The sequence below is a fragment of the Macaca mulatta genome, chromosome 4 (assembly GCF_049350105.2).
Source record: "Macaca mulatta isolate MMU2019108-1 chromosome 4, T2T-MMU8v2.0, whole genome shotgun sequence".
Taxonomy (NCBI): Eukaryota; Metazoa; Chordata; class Mammalia; order Primates; family Cercopithecidae; genus Macaca; species Macaca mulatta.
In genome coordinates this window covers 20,251,156-20,265,946 of record NC_133409.1, presented here as the reverse complement: position 1 = coordinate 20,265,946, position 14,791 = coordinate 20,251,156, and the positions used below count along the sequence as shown (strand labels likewise).

The window sequence follows — 14,791 nt, the reverse complement described above, 5'->3', positions numbered from 1 at the left end:
TTCTGCACAATAAATACAGCGATGCCTGGAAAATAAAACTTAATACAAGCATTCTTATTTTATCTTTATATGTGAAATATTACCCTATTACTAACATATTACCAATTCAAATAAATTAAAGGTTAAAATTAACAAATTTACATATTGTTATGAATTTGGCTCATCGTGCATGAATTTGACAAACTAATTACTGCTTTGTCCATAGCTGACATTTTTTAATGTAGGGTTTCCATAATCAATCTCTAAGTGTTATGTCATATACTTATCTGTTTCATTGTTGTTAGAGTTGTTTAATAAAAATTTTATATTTTCAAGTCACTAGTTTTTTTATTACAGAAAAGTGAAATGTCATATGTAGCCTTTGTACATTTTATATTTTATTAATATTTTATAAGATATTTGACTACATGACTTTTAAAGTGAATGCTCTATGGTAATGGAAAAGACAATCTATTAGTTGTTTCAGGATAGATATTTGTTTGGTATTTTGAATCAGCAAGGATGACGTCTGTTTTATTTACAGTTGTAGCTCCAGTGCCAGTATAGTTGGTACTCCAGATGTATTTAATGACAGTAATTGAAGAACTTCCTTTATATCCTATTTGTATTTTTCCTGTATGATATATCAGAGAGTGAGAAAGATATTTATAGCAATGTTGTCCAACAGAAACTTCTGCAATGATGGACACAGTTTTGGGCACTAGCCAACACTGCATTCACTAGTCATATGTAGCTACGTAATGATTGAAATGTATCTAGGACATAAGAGTAAATGAAGTTAATTGTATTTAATACTAATTAATTTCAGTTAGAAATTAAATAGTCACACAAAAGTAGTGGCTGTTGTATTGGACTCTGCAGGTCTATTGCACCTCATTATTTTTTGGACAATTTTCCCTTGTATTTCTATCATTCTTGTTTCATATGTTAGCATAAAAAGGATCATATTTATCGTATACCCATTGTGGAATAAACTGCATTTAAAAAACTGACTTTATCTCATGTAATGCATTTTTCTGTTTATCTTTATATTAAATCTGGACCTATTTTTCCATTTCTGTTTGCCTAAAACACCTGCCCAGATTTGTGCTTCCTTGATATGGTTAACCTTTCTGAGTTTTTGGGGTTGTATATTTTGGACTTTTTAAAAAATCTAACTTTTCAAAAGACAAAATAACAACCAATTTAAAGATATTAATTGGTTTTATTGTGATTTTAGAATCTGGCAACATTTTATTCCATAAAATATGTGTTCCAATGAGTTGAGTAAAGGAGGATGGTTTTATAGATAGAAAAGGGGTTGAAGAAAGAAGAAACGAAGAACAAAAAGCAGACTGGGCATTTCAAATTGACTTTCTTTGAAAGGCAGAGGCAGGGACACAGAAAAATAGAAAGATAAGTGATTGGTTAACTTCAGGTTACATACTAAAACAGAAGTGCTTTTCTAAAGTCAGCATTCATTGCTATAAACTTCCCTCTTGGGACTGTTTTTGCTTTTTCACATAAGTTTTGGTTTGCTGCTTTTTCATTTTCGTTTGTTTTAAGAATTAAAAAAAATTCCCTTCTTAATTTCTTTATTGATCCAATGGGTCATTCAGGAGCATGTTCCTTAATTTCCATGTATTTGCCCAGTTTCCAAAGTTACTCTTGGTTTTGATTTCTAGTTTTATTCCATTGTGGTCTGAGAAAACACTTGCTATGACTTTTATTTTTGAAAATTTGTTGAGACTTGTTTTGTGACCCAACATATGATCTATCTTGCAGAATGTTTCATGTGCTGGTGAGAAGAATGTATATTTGCAGCTGTTGAATAAAATGTTCTATAAACATCTGTTAGGCCCACTTGGTCTAAAATGTAGTTTAGATCCAAAGTTTCTTTGGCGATTTTTTTTTTTTTTTTTTGTCTAGATAATCTGTTGGAGGTGAGATGTTCAAATTTCCAACTATTATTGTATCTATGATCCAGTAATCTCATTATTGGTCATGTATCAAAAGGAAAGTAAATCAGTATCTCAAAAAATACCTGCACCCCCATGTTTATTGCAGCACTCTTCACAATAGCAAACATATGGAATCAACCTCTATCAGTGGATGCATGGATAAAGAAATGTGAGAGAGATATATATATATATCATACACATGTGAGCTATATCTAGATATATATCTCAGATATATAGATATATCTTTATATATCTATATATAGGTATACATCTATATATGTCTAAATCTATGTCTATATAGCTACCTATATATCTACATATATAGCTCTCTATAGATCTACATAGCTCACAGATATATAGATCTATATATATATAAAGAGAGAGAGAAAAAGATAGGGCTATAGAGATATATATAGCTCACAGATATATATATAGAGAGAGAGAGTTATTTAGATATAGATAGATATCTCACCTATATATAATATATCTCACATATATATGTGTGTGCGTGTACAATAATAGAATATTATTTAGCCATCAAAAATTAATAAAATCTGTCATTTGCAGCAACCGGAATGGAGCTGGAGGTCACTATGTAAGTGAAATAACATAATGGCACAGAGAGACAAATATTGCATGTTCCCACTCATACGTGGTAGCTAAAAAGACTCATATTATGGAAGTAGAGAGTAAAATGATTGTTGCCAGAGACTGGGAAAGGTAAAAGAGAGATTAAGAGAGGTTGGTCAATGTGTACAAATGTACAATTAGGTAGAAGGAGTAAGCTCTAACATTCGATAGCAGAGTAAGAAAAGTACAGTAAACAACAATATATTATATATGGTTATGTATTATATACTTCAAAGTAGCTAGAAGAGAGAACTTGAAATGTTCGCAACACAGAGATCAATAATCAAAGTGATGGATATCCTAAATACACTCAATCATTACACATTTTATGATTGTAACAAGATATCACCCTTGCCTTAGAACAAATATTTTGTATCAGCAATTTTTAAAATTAGTTCATTGTGACAAATATACTACAAAATGTTGTTAGTGGGGAAACTGAATGTGGGGGTATATGGGAACTCCATACAATCTTCTTAATTTTTCTATAAATATAAAACTATTTTGAAATTTAAAAAATATTTTTTAAAGGACACTTTACTATGCTAATCAAAGATGGAAACTGCCCTGTTCGGAAATTAGGCTGTTATTGCTCTCTCTGCTAATTCCTTTGAAGGACAGATGAAAATTCAGTTTCACTTTGGTGAGTATAGGTAACGCCTTTTTGAGTCTGGTCCGTTGGGGCCTAGTGTAGGAGTTTTGCCCAAAAAAACAGCCTCCTATAATTTAACAGTCTCATGTCTTTGCCTTTACAAAGGAGATTCAAACCAGTTACATATAAATACAATGTAAAATTCTGTAGTCTCTTTATCCTTTCTGATTTTTAAATGCCTTTGTTTTTCAATCCTGCATTGTACTAGATGGTTTATATGGTGTCTCAATTTTAGTGATTTGTTAATTCTGTATCTTCTTTTAAGTTTTGCTTTAAGGGATCTTTTAGCTTTTCAATAAAGTAAAAATTGTAATTCTCTAAAAACTTGCTGTAATAATAACACTAATTGTGCTTACTATAACTTTGGTACATTATATTTATTTCTCCGATTTCTTTTCTTTCTGCTTAGTTTTGTTAGGAAAATCTGGACATTTAGATCTACTTTACTCTCTTCAAGTCACTTTTTGTAATAAATCTACTCTTCTAAGAAATGCTGATACCTGTATACTCTTCCATAATGGCATTTATAGCAGTTTTCTATTGCAACCCCTAGGTCTTTGGTTATTTTAATTTTAATTTGTTTTTAATTCTTGTTTTGCTTGTTCATTTGTGTTTTTGCCTGAGTTCCATGTATGTGTTCATGCACACGTGTGTTTGTGTGTGTGTGTGTATATTTCTTTTTTTTTTTTTTTTTTTTTTTTTTTTTTTTGAGACAGAGTCTCACGCTGTTGCCCAGGCTGGAGTGCAGTGGCGCGATCTCGGCTCACTGCAAGCTCCGCCTCCCGGGTTCCCGCCATTCTCCTGCCTCAGCCTCCTGAGTAGCTGGGACTACAGGTGCCCGCCACCGCGCCCGGCTAATTTTTTGTATTTTTAGTAGAGACGGGGTTTCACTGTGGTCTCGATCTCCTGACCTTGTGATCTGCCCGCCTCGGCCTCCCAAAGTGCTGGGATTACAGGCTTGAGCCACCGCGCCCGGCCTATATTTCTAGTAAAGACAAGTACACTCAATTTAGAATTTATAAGCCAAACATATTTTCCTTTGAAATTATAAATATCATAGTTTGAAAATTGTCAGCGGATAAACAACAATTAAAGTTATGCAGACTGATGATATGGTTCAGGAAACTGTATTAAGAAAAGAAAAGTGATCCTAGGGCTCAGTACCAAAATACAACACTTAAAATTGTTAATATTGTTAATATTGTTCCACACATCTCCAATGGTCTATTAAATTTTTTTCAATATTTATTTTTACTTTAAATGTTACATAATTTCTGTCAATTGATTTTTCTAGTTCACTTTTTCCTCTAGTATCTTCATTCTGCTATTAAGTCTGCTGAATGACTTAAAAAAAAATCTCTGGTATTTTCTGTCAGTTTTTAAATTTGCATTTTCATAGTTCCGTTTTCATTTCTGAGATGTATTGTCTGTTTTGCTCACCACAAAAAAAAAATCCATTTTTTTCTCATCCCATTGAGCGTGGTTATAATGGTCACCTTAAAATTCTTATCTGCTAGTGTCAACATCAGGGTCATTTGGCATTGGTCTTCATTAATTTTTTTTTTTTTGAGGATCATTTATGATTTCCAGTTTCTTGTATTTTTGAGTAATTTTTGATTGTATCTTGTATACCATGAATGATGCATTTTAGCGTCTACATTCTGTCGTGTTCTGCCAAAGAATAATAGCTTCTTTTTTTTTCTCTTAAGCAGGCAATTAATTTGGAAGAGCTAAAATTGGAAACTGCCCCTGCCATCTGCAATGAACAGAAGGTCAAATGTAAGTTCACTTTTTTTCCCCCTGCACACAGGTAGTTAAGAGAGTGAGGCGGAGCTTATGTACAGAATTTGGACTCCTCCTTCCTTGACCTCTCATTTTTCAGATTCATATCTCAACTTCTAGTATCTACATTTGCAATGCAATCTGTCTTCAAGCTCTCTGTGCTAGTAAAATATAAGTTTTTATATCAAAGTTCCTACACTCTGTTGTGGCCAACCTGATTTAATCTGTCCTCTGGTGAAAAGCTGTAAAAAAAAAAAAAAAGATCTAAAAATATAGAAAACTTCCCCTTTGCTCTTCCCTTCTTCTAAATGTTAATCTCCTTATATTCTTCAGTGCATACAGGTAGTTGTTTTATGTATTTTATCCAGTGTTCATTGTTTTTATGTACTTAAGAGTTGGTCTGATAGAAACTTAGTCATGACCTGAAGGGGAAACTCATTTGTTTCTTTTCTAGATGAAAAAATTGAGAACATTTTTTGATTTGAGAATGAGAAATAAGGATTATGGAAAATAACCAGAAAGGGATGAGATTTTTAAAATGCTAAAGAGAGAGAGAGTAGAAGAGGAAACTGTTGCAATCTGGTCACTAAAGGAGAAAGTCAGTAAGACATCTAGGGAACTTATAGAGTTATTAGCACTAGACAAGAGGAAACAACTGGTGAAAAGTGTAAAGGAGAGATTCTTCAAGAAGATAAAGTTTGTAGTGTTTTGAAATAGATGTAGTAGATTTATTATTATTATTATTATTATACTTTAAGTTCTAGGGTACATGTGCATAACGTGCAGGTTTGTTACATATGTATACTTGTGCCATGTTGGTGTGCTGCACCCATCAACTCGTCAGCACCCATCAACTCATCATTTACATCAGGTATAACTCCCAATGCAATCCCTCCCCCCTCCCCCCTCCCCATGATAGGCCCCAGTGTGTGATGTTCCCCTTCCCGAGCCCAAGTGATCTCATTGTTCAGTTCCCACCTATGAGTGAGAACATGTGGTGTTTGGTTTTCTGTTCTTGTGATAGTTTGCTAAGAATGATGGTTTCCAGCTGCATCCATGTCCCTACAAAGGACACAAACTCATCCTTTTTTAAAATACAAGTTTTATTTGTGGTGTAGTAATTTTGGCAATATTATGGAGCACCTCCCATTAAGAAAAAAATACATTTAAAAATATCCACTAACTCATAGCCTTGTTTCCAGCTCTCCAAAGGAACTCTTTCACCGCTTCTCATACCTGTACTTGGCTTCACATTGGGATGGCACTTGTGTGAGGTGTTTTCTTCTACCTGGAAGACTCAGGAACTTCAAATTCAACATTTTGGCTCAAAACTGGCTCCTAACAAGGAAATTAATATGTATATTCTAATACATATAACACACACATAATGCACATATTTTTTAAATCTAATTTTCTTAAATAACTATTATCCCAACAAATACAAAGCATTTTCAATTTTTACAAGAGAATCTTGTAAAACTTGTCCCATAGACATACTGACACATATATATATATATGTTTATTATAGAGTTTATTATATATGTATATAAAGAATGAATAAAATAAAAAAGTAAAATAAACCATTAATTATTAATATGTAAAATCCCCAGAGGACCTTCACTCTGTTGAAAAAAGTCTTCTGAACAGATTTTCAGACATATACTCCCTTCACAGCACAACTGGGGACAAATTTCATGTCTTTGACAGATGGATGAGAAAGCATGCCAAAAACAGAGTCACTTTTCCAGGTCTAAAAGAGGCCATCCAAGCTATTGTTGATGGCAGCAGCAGGTGGCAAATATTAAAGTCTACATTATCATAAAATGTGACAATATTTTGCTTGGTATTATAACTCTAACTTATCTCAATGTTGCTGAGAAAAAGGCAGTAAAGTTGGGACTGAACAGGAGAAATCGTGTGGAAATCCTCATGCAATTTCTCAATGTTTGGAACTGTTTCATCTGAAGATAATACTTTGGCTCAATAAGACCCCTGACTGCAGCCTAAAACAGTGCTAAGGTCAAGCAGCAGTGGCAGCATGGGGTGTTAGGAGTTGGGCTAAATGAAAGTAAGCTCACTCTTCCTAGTGTTATGGCTCAGTCCCACATGAGCTAGACTCTTGGCTCATCAGCTTAGGTGCAAGATACAAAAATCAGCACACTCTCTCTGGGGAATAAAACACAAAATATTACTATACCTGCATCACCATTGTTCTCCTGTATAAAATATTCAATGCAAATTTTAAAGCATAGAAACTACGAAGAAGCAAGTAATGTGATACACAATCAAGAATAAAATTAACAAGTTCAATCTCCAGATGATCCAGTTATTGGGACTAGCAGACAAGGACTTTAAAACAACTATTACAAAAAGGTTTATAAATATGTAGGAAAAGGTGTAAAGAATTAGTAAACAAATGTGGACATCTCAGAAGAGATGAAAAATATAAAAAAGAATGAAATAGTTCTGCTTCCATAAAACTAAGTACAAGTAAAATCCCTGCATGAAATATAGAGAAGAAAACAAACACAAGAAGGTTCTGAAATGTAGAGGGAAGAGAGGCTGGCTAGGGACACAGTTGTTAATCCCTTGGGTTTTCTTTTTGTCTTAGAGATCTCAGACATAGAGTTGAATAAGTTGACAACTCAGAAATGTCAACAGGCAGAAACCACAAAAGCTCTGTCAAACCTGCTCTCTTTAATCAAAGGACCAGAAAGGGGCAGTGTAGCTTTGTATACAACTTTTAGTCTAATATTAAAACATAATTTGTTCCCCTCCTTCATGAAAGCAAAAACCATATGAGACCTTAGACTTCCACCATCACAGGGTTGTACTGAGACACTCCAAAACCACTGTTGTGGTTACTTCAGAGAAGACCAAGTAGGGAGCTGAGAATTCATCTCTGTTGGCCAGTAGTGAACTACCACCTGTATATTCCTGAGCCCAGCTGGGCAGTAGAGACCACATGTGAAGCCTAGACTTCTGTCGCCACCCAGGAGTAACAAGGCACCTCTCTCTATTGGATGATATCAGAAAAGGCCTATACAAGGAGATTTATTAAAAAGCAGATCAAATGACAAACCCATAGGGAGGTGGAACAAACAAAACAAAACAAAAATAAAATGGTACAATTAAATCCTAAGATATCAGCAATTACATTAAGTGTATAAAGACATAAATTGATAAAATTTAAAAACATAATGAACTATATGCTGTGTATAAGAAATTCACTTCAAATATAATGACATAGATAAGTTAAATATAGAATTGAAATATGTATTATATATGCATATATAATATATAGTTTCTTGTATATATATAAAATATTAATCAAAAAAGCAAGAGTAGCTATATTGATATCAAATAAAGAAACTTCAGAGCAAATACATTTACTATGGTCAGGAAGGGATTTTATATAATGAAAAAAGTAAATTTATCAAGACAAGGCAATCTTAAATGTATTTGTGCCAAACAACAAAGGTACAAAATATATTAAGCAAAAATTGATAGATATTTACTACAATTAAAAAATTATAAAAACGATTAAAAGTAATAGAACCAAAAAGATAGAGAAATCCATAATCATAGTTGGAGATGTCATTTCCCCCTCTTACCAACTGATAGAACAACTGAACAGAAAATTAACAAGGCCATAGAAGAACTCAAAATGATTGACCAAAAGGTCCAATCAACAGTTATAGAATACTCCACTAAACATCAACAGAAAATATACTTTTTCAAGTACTCATGGAATAGATACTGAGATAGACAATATTGGCCCATAAACCAAAGCTCAACAAATTTAAAAGGAATGATATCATTGTATTCTCTGAATACAATGGAATCACACTAGAAATAAATATGGTAAACTTAACAGGAAAATCTCTGAAGACTTGAAGACTAAAAAACACACTTCTAAATATCCATGAATAAAAGAGAAAGTCTCAGAGCAAATAGCAACAAAAATATGTAAGTAACATAAATACTCATCAACAGAAAAATTGATAACAAATTGTAGTATACTTATACAGTAGAATTCTACTCAGCAACAAAAAGAAATGAACTACTTGAACACTCAGCAACAGGAATTAGTCTCAAAAGCATGCTGAGAAAAAGCAGCTAGACACACATGAAAACATTTAAGAATAAACCAAACTAACCCAAGGAGATAGAAATCAAAACTGTGGCTCCATACAGGAGGTGAGAGATTGGCAGAAAAGGGATAGAAGGGGACTTTCTGAGGAACTGGAGATGTACTATTTCTTGATTAGGATGTGGGTTACACAGATATGTATGTTTTTTAAAACTTATTAAATATTATTCTTAAAATCTCAGTATTTTACTAAGTATAATATACCTCAATAAAAATACATAAATTATTTTTATTTTTATTGATACATAATGATTGTACATATTTATAGTATACATGTGATATTTTGATACATGTATACAATGTGTAGTGATAAAATCAGGGTAAAAAAAGATACACAAATTAAACAAAGCAAGATAATAATTCCAAACTGTAGCCCCTTTTCCCCGTTCTTATAAATTCCAACTCTAAATGCTGTTGAGCTATCCTCTGAAGTACCTTCAAAATCTATCAAATCCTCTTCACCTTGCTATCACTGCCCCAAACAAGAACTTCATTTGGACTGAGACAATCTTCATGGTCATCCCACTGCTCACAGTCCTGTTACTCTTAAACCATTCTTCCCAGAGTTCCTGAGTGATTAAAAGAAAAAAAGCTAATGCCTCCCATAGACAAATTTTCAGTTCCTTAGCACAAATTTATGCCTTGATTTACTGTCTGCCAATTCAACCACCACAATTCCAGCTGCTTCCTGGATTGAAGTTTATGTTTATTTCCTTGACTAATTTTGGCCACAGCATCTCAGCACTCATACATACTTCCATATTTGACATCTATAGGATTGCTCATGTCATCTTCTATGATGTAGTTTGGATATTTGTCCCCTCTGAATCTCATGTTGGAATGTGATCCCCAGTGTTGGAGGTGGGGCCTAGTGGGAGATATTAGATCATGGAGACAGATGCCTTGTGAATGGCTTGGTGCCCTCCTCTTGGTGATGAGTGAGTTATCAATCAGAATATGTGAGATCTGGTTGTTTAAAAGAGTACAAGACCTCCCCCTTCTCTCTCGCACCCTTTCTTGCCATGTGATACACTGGCTCCCCACTTGCCTTCCACCATGATCAAAAGCTTCTTGAGCCCTTACCAGAAGCTGAGCAGATGCCAATGCCATGATTCCTGTACTGCTTACAGAACTGTGAGCCAATCAAACCTCTTTGCTTTATAAATTACTCAGTCACAGGTATTCCTTTATAGTGATGCAAAACAAACGAATGCATCCTCTGTCTAGAATGAACTTACCTCTGAATGTAGTGTTGTTACCTCTTCTTTCTTTGTGAATAAGCTAGGTAGTCGACACCTCCTCTTCTCTGACAGCTCTTGGGAGACTAGATTTAGATAGCCTTCTGATATACTTTGGCTTTGTGTCCCCACTCAAATCTTATCTTGAGCTCCAATCTCCATTTGCCAAGGGAGGGACCCAGTGGGAGGTGATTGAATCATAGGGACAGTTTCCTTCATGTTGTTCTCATGATAGCGAGTGAATTATCATGAGATCTGATGCTTTAAAAGTGTAGCACTTCCCCTTTCTCCCATTCTCTCTCCTATCACCATGTAAGACATGCCTTGCTTCTCCTTTGCCTTCAGCCATGATTGTAAGTTTTCTGAGGCCTCCCCAGCCATACAGAACTATGAGTCAATTAAACCCCTTTTGTTTATAAATTACCCAGTCTCCTGTAGTTCTTTATAGCAGTTGAAAATGGACTAACACAGAAAATTGGTACTGGGATAGTGGTGTACTCCTTTAAAGATACCTGAAAACGTGGAAGCAACTTTGGAACTGGGAAACAGGCAGAGCTTTAAATAATCGGGAGGGCTCAGGAGAAGAAAGGATGATGTGGGAAAGTTTGGTACTTCTTAGAGACTTGTTGAATGGTTTTGACCAAAATGCTGATAGTGATATGAACAATAAAGTCCAGGCTGAGGTGGTCTCAGATGGAGATGAGGAACTTATCAGGAACCAGAGTAAAGGTCACTCTTGCTACCGTTTAGCAAAGAGACTGGCAGTATTTTGCCCTCGCCTGAGAAATCTGTGAAACTTTGAGATTGAGAGAGATGATGTAGGGTATCTGGCAAAATAAGTTTCTGAGCAGCAAAGTGTTCAAGGGGTTATCTGACTTTTTCTGAGCGTACAGTCATATACATTCACAAAGAGACGGACTGAAATGGGAGTTTATGTTTAAAAGGGAAGAAAAGCATAAAAGTATGGAAAATTTGCAACCTGAGCATGTTGTAGAAAATAAAAACCCATTTTCTGGGGAGAAATTCAAGCTGGCTGCAGAAATTTGCCTAAGTAACCAGGAGCCAAATGTTAATCTCCAAGACAATGGGGACAAAATGTCTCCAGAGCGTTTCAGATATCTTAATGGCAGTCACTCCCATCACAGGCCCAGAGGCCTAGGACGGAAAGATGCTTTCTTGGGCAGGGCCCAGGGTCTTGCTACTTTGAGCAGTCTTGAGACTGGGTGCCTTGTGTCCAGGCCATGGCTAAAAGGGGCCAACATACATCTCAGGCCATTGTTTCAGAGGGTGCAAGCTCCAAGTTTGGACAACTTCCACGTGATGTTGGGCCTGAGTGTATGCAGAGAGCAAAAATTCAGGTTTGGGAACCTTTGCATAGATTTCAGAGGACGTATAGAAATGGCTGGATGTCCAGGCAGAAGTTTGCTGCAGGGACAGAGCTCTCATGGAGAACCTCTACTAGGGCAATGCAGAGGGGAAATGTGGGGTTGGAGCCTCCATACAGAGTTCTCACTGGGGCACTGCCTATTGGAGTTGTGAGAAGAGGGCCACTATCCTCCAGACCCCAAAATGGTAGCTCAACCGACAGCTTGCACCATGCACTTGGAAAAGCCACAGGTACTCAACACCAGGCCATGACAGCAGCCATGGGGGCTCTACTGTGCAAAGTTACAGGGGTGGAGCTGCCCAAGGCCTTGGGAACCCACCTCTTCCATCAGTGTGCCCTGGGTATAAGACATGGAGTCAAAGGAGATTACTTTAGAGCTTTAAGATTTAATTACTGCCCTTTTGGGTTTCAGACTTGCATGGGGCCTGTAGCCCCTTTGTTTTGGTCAATTTCTCCCATTTGGAATGGGAACATTTACCCAATACTTTACCTCATTGTATCTTGGAAGTAACTAACTTGATTTTGATTTTGCAGGCTCATAGGGAGAAATAACTTGCCTTGTCTCAGATGAAACTTTGGACTTTGGACTTTTGAGTTAATGCCGGTATGAGTCAAGATTTTGGAGGGCTATTGGGAAGACATTATTGTGTTTTGAAATGTGAGAAGGACATGAGATTTGGAAGGGGCAAAGAGTGGGATGATATGGTTTGGCTCTGTGTCGCCATTCAAATCTCATTGGAATTATAATACCCATTTGTTGAGAAAGGAACCTGGTGGGAGGTGATTAGATTATGGAGTTGGTTTCTCCCATGCTGTTCCTGTGATAGTGAGTGAATTCTCACAAGATCTAATGGTTTAAAAGTGTGGCACTACCCCTTTCTCTCACTCTCTCTCCTGCTGCCATGTAAGACATGCCTTGCTTCCCCTTTGCCTTCTGCTATGATTATAAGCTTCCCAAGGCCTCCCTAGTCATGCAGAACTGTGAGTCTATTAAATATCTTTTGTTTATATATTACCCAGTCTCAGGTAGTTCATCATAGCAGTGCAAAAACAGACTAATACACCATCTCTTCTGCATGATTACACAGCACTTTGTATTTTACTATATCACTGTACTTCTATATCATTTTGTAATTGTTTTTTCATATTTATGCCTTCTCACTAGACAATATGCCTTGTGAAGACAGGACTTAATCTTATTTGTGGCCGGGCGCGGTGGCTCAAGCCTGTAATCCCAGCACTTTGGGAGGCCGAGACGGGCGGATCACGAGGTCAGGAGATTGAGACCATCCTGGCTGACACGGTGAAACCCCGTCTCTACTAAAAAATACAAAAAACTAGCCGGGCGAGGTGGCGGGCGCCTGTAGTCCCAGCTACTTGGGAGGCTGAGGCAGGAGAATGGCGTGAACCCGGGAGGCGGAGCTTGCAGTGAGCTGAGATCCGGCCACTGCACTCCAGCCTGGGTGGCAGAGCGAGACTCCGTCTCAAAAAAAAAAAAAAAAAAAAATCTTATTTGTTTTTAGTACCATAAGTGCCAACTACAATACCTGTCTCATAGTAGGTCTTAGTTTAATGTTTGCTGAAAGGAAAAGGGTATATTAGTTGATATGCTTAAACTGGCTATGCTGCTGTGACTTTGAGGTCTTATGTTGTCAAAGCAAATTAGATATCATTGTTTAGATGCTGCAAAATTTTGATTAGAATAACATGATTTGACCTTATCTAAAAGCTTGGCTGCCATTCAGGGTATGAAATAAAGTCATATTCTAGAAATTAATTTATCACAAATTGCAATTGGCAAAGTGATTAAAAAATAGATGTTGATACTTAAGATGAACAATTTTTAACCGAGACCTACACATCATAAACATAGAAAAAAATGTCCTAACAAATTCCTTCATATTTGATTTCTTTTCTCTTGTAAAAATTGATGAAAATACTTGGTATTAATTGTTAAAACTAATTATTCAGGAAAATGAAATAAAGAAAATATATGCTTTAAGTACCATATTAAGCTTTGAGCTTAAAATTAATTAGTATTCTTTTTAATCCTTAAAACTCTCATGATTAAAGGTATTTTAACCATAGGTATTAATTTTATATTCTCAAAGACCTAAGCTTGTAAACATTTCAAAGTCTGAGGCATTTTGCCAGTTTTCTTATTTTTTGTTAAATTTATACTTTCATAAATAAGGATTTGTATTAAGCCAAATCAGTTACTTTGGACAGTTTGCTAATTCAACCAAAATTGCACTCCAGGTTTATTAATCTTTTGATAAACTCTACACTACTTGAAGTCTTTGAAGATAAATTGTCACAAGCCCCACTAGATTAATGATTCTCTTTCTGTGGTTCAAGAACATAAGAAAACAATAATGACTATGTGATAAAGTTGCACTTTCAGCAACCAGCAAAACTGAACTTCAGTGCAAACATGGAGGTCTACTGTTAGACAAAAGCTTTTATTTTTCTTTCACCTAAAACTTATACTTGGTGAAGCATATCTGACAGTAAACAGTGTCCTAGTGTTTACTCTTAGGAAATTTGGATTTCAAAAATCTAAGACTGTGGGGGAAAATCATACTAAACAAGTATGCAATACATTCTAAGTTTCTTTGTTAATAAGTAATCAGGAAAATAATTTAAGAAATGACTTAAAGAGCCAATGAAATGTAGTGTCAATCATGGGAAAACCTGTGTTTTTGTCTTGGCTTTGCTACTTGCTAAGGTTTGAGCTCTGAGACAAGCCACTCTACTTACCAAAGTCTGCATTTCAATATTTAAAATATGGTTATAATAGAATATACATTCTTTACCCTGTGGTTCTGAAAACTGAGGAGACATTAAGTCAGATAAATCTAAATTTAAGTCCTAAGCTGTGTGCTTGCTGCTGCTTGTGCAGCCTTAGGCATATTAGCAAAACTCTCATACTTTTGTTTCTTCCTGCTGTAAAGTGGGGATAATAGTGTCACATAATCAGGTTGTTATGAACATTAAAGTAAATAATGG

At 35.5% G+C, this 14,791-nt stretch overlaps 1 protein-coding gene across 1 annotated transcript in view; it reads left to right on the top strand.

Moving 5' to 3' along the window:
- The window catches only part of LOC144340642 (uncharacterized), a 260,636-nt gene that overhangs the window by 21,544 nt on the left and 224,301 nt on the right, over positions 1-14,791 (top strand). The window contains exon 2 of the mRNA XM_078001066.1: positions 4,932-5,001. Coding sequence (XP_077857192.1) covers positions 4,984-5,001 — 18 coding nt within the window. The 5' untranslated portion in view covers positions 4,932-4,983. The remainder of the gene's footprint in view (positions 1-4,931; positions 5,002-14,791) is intronic.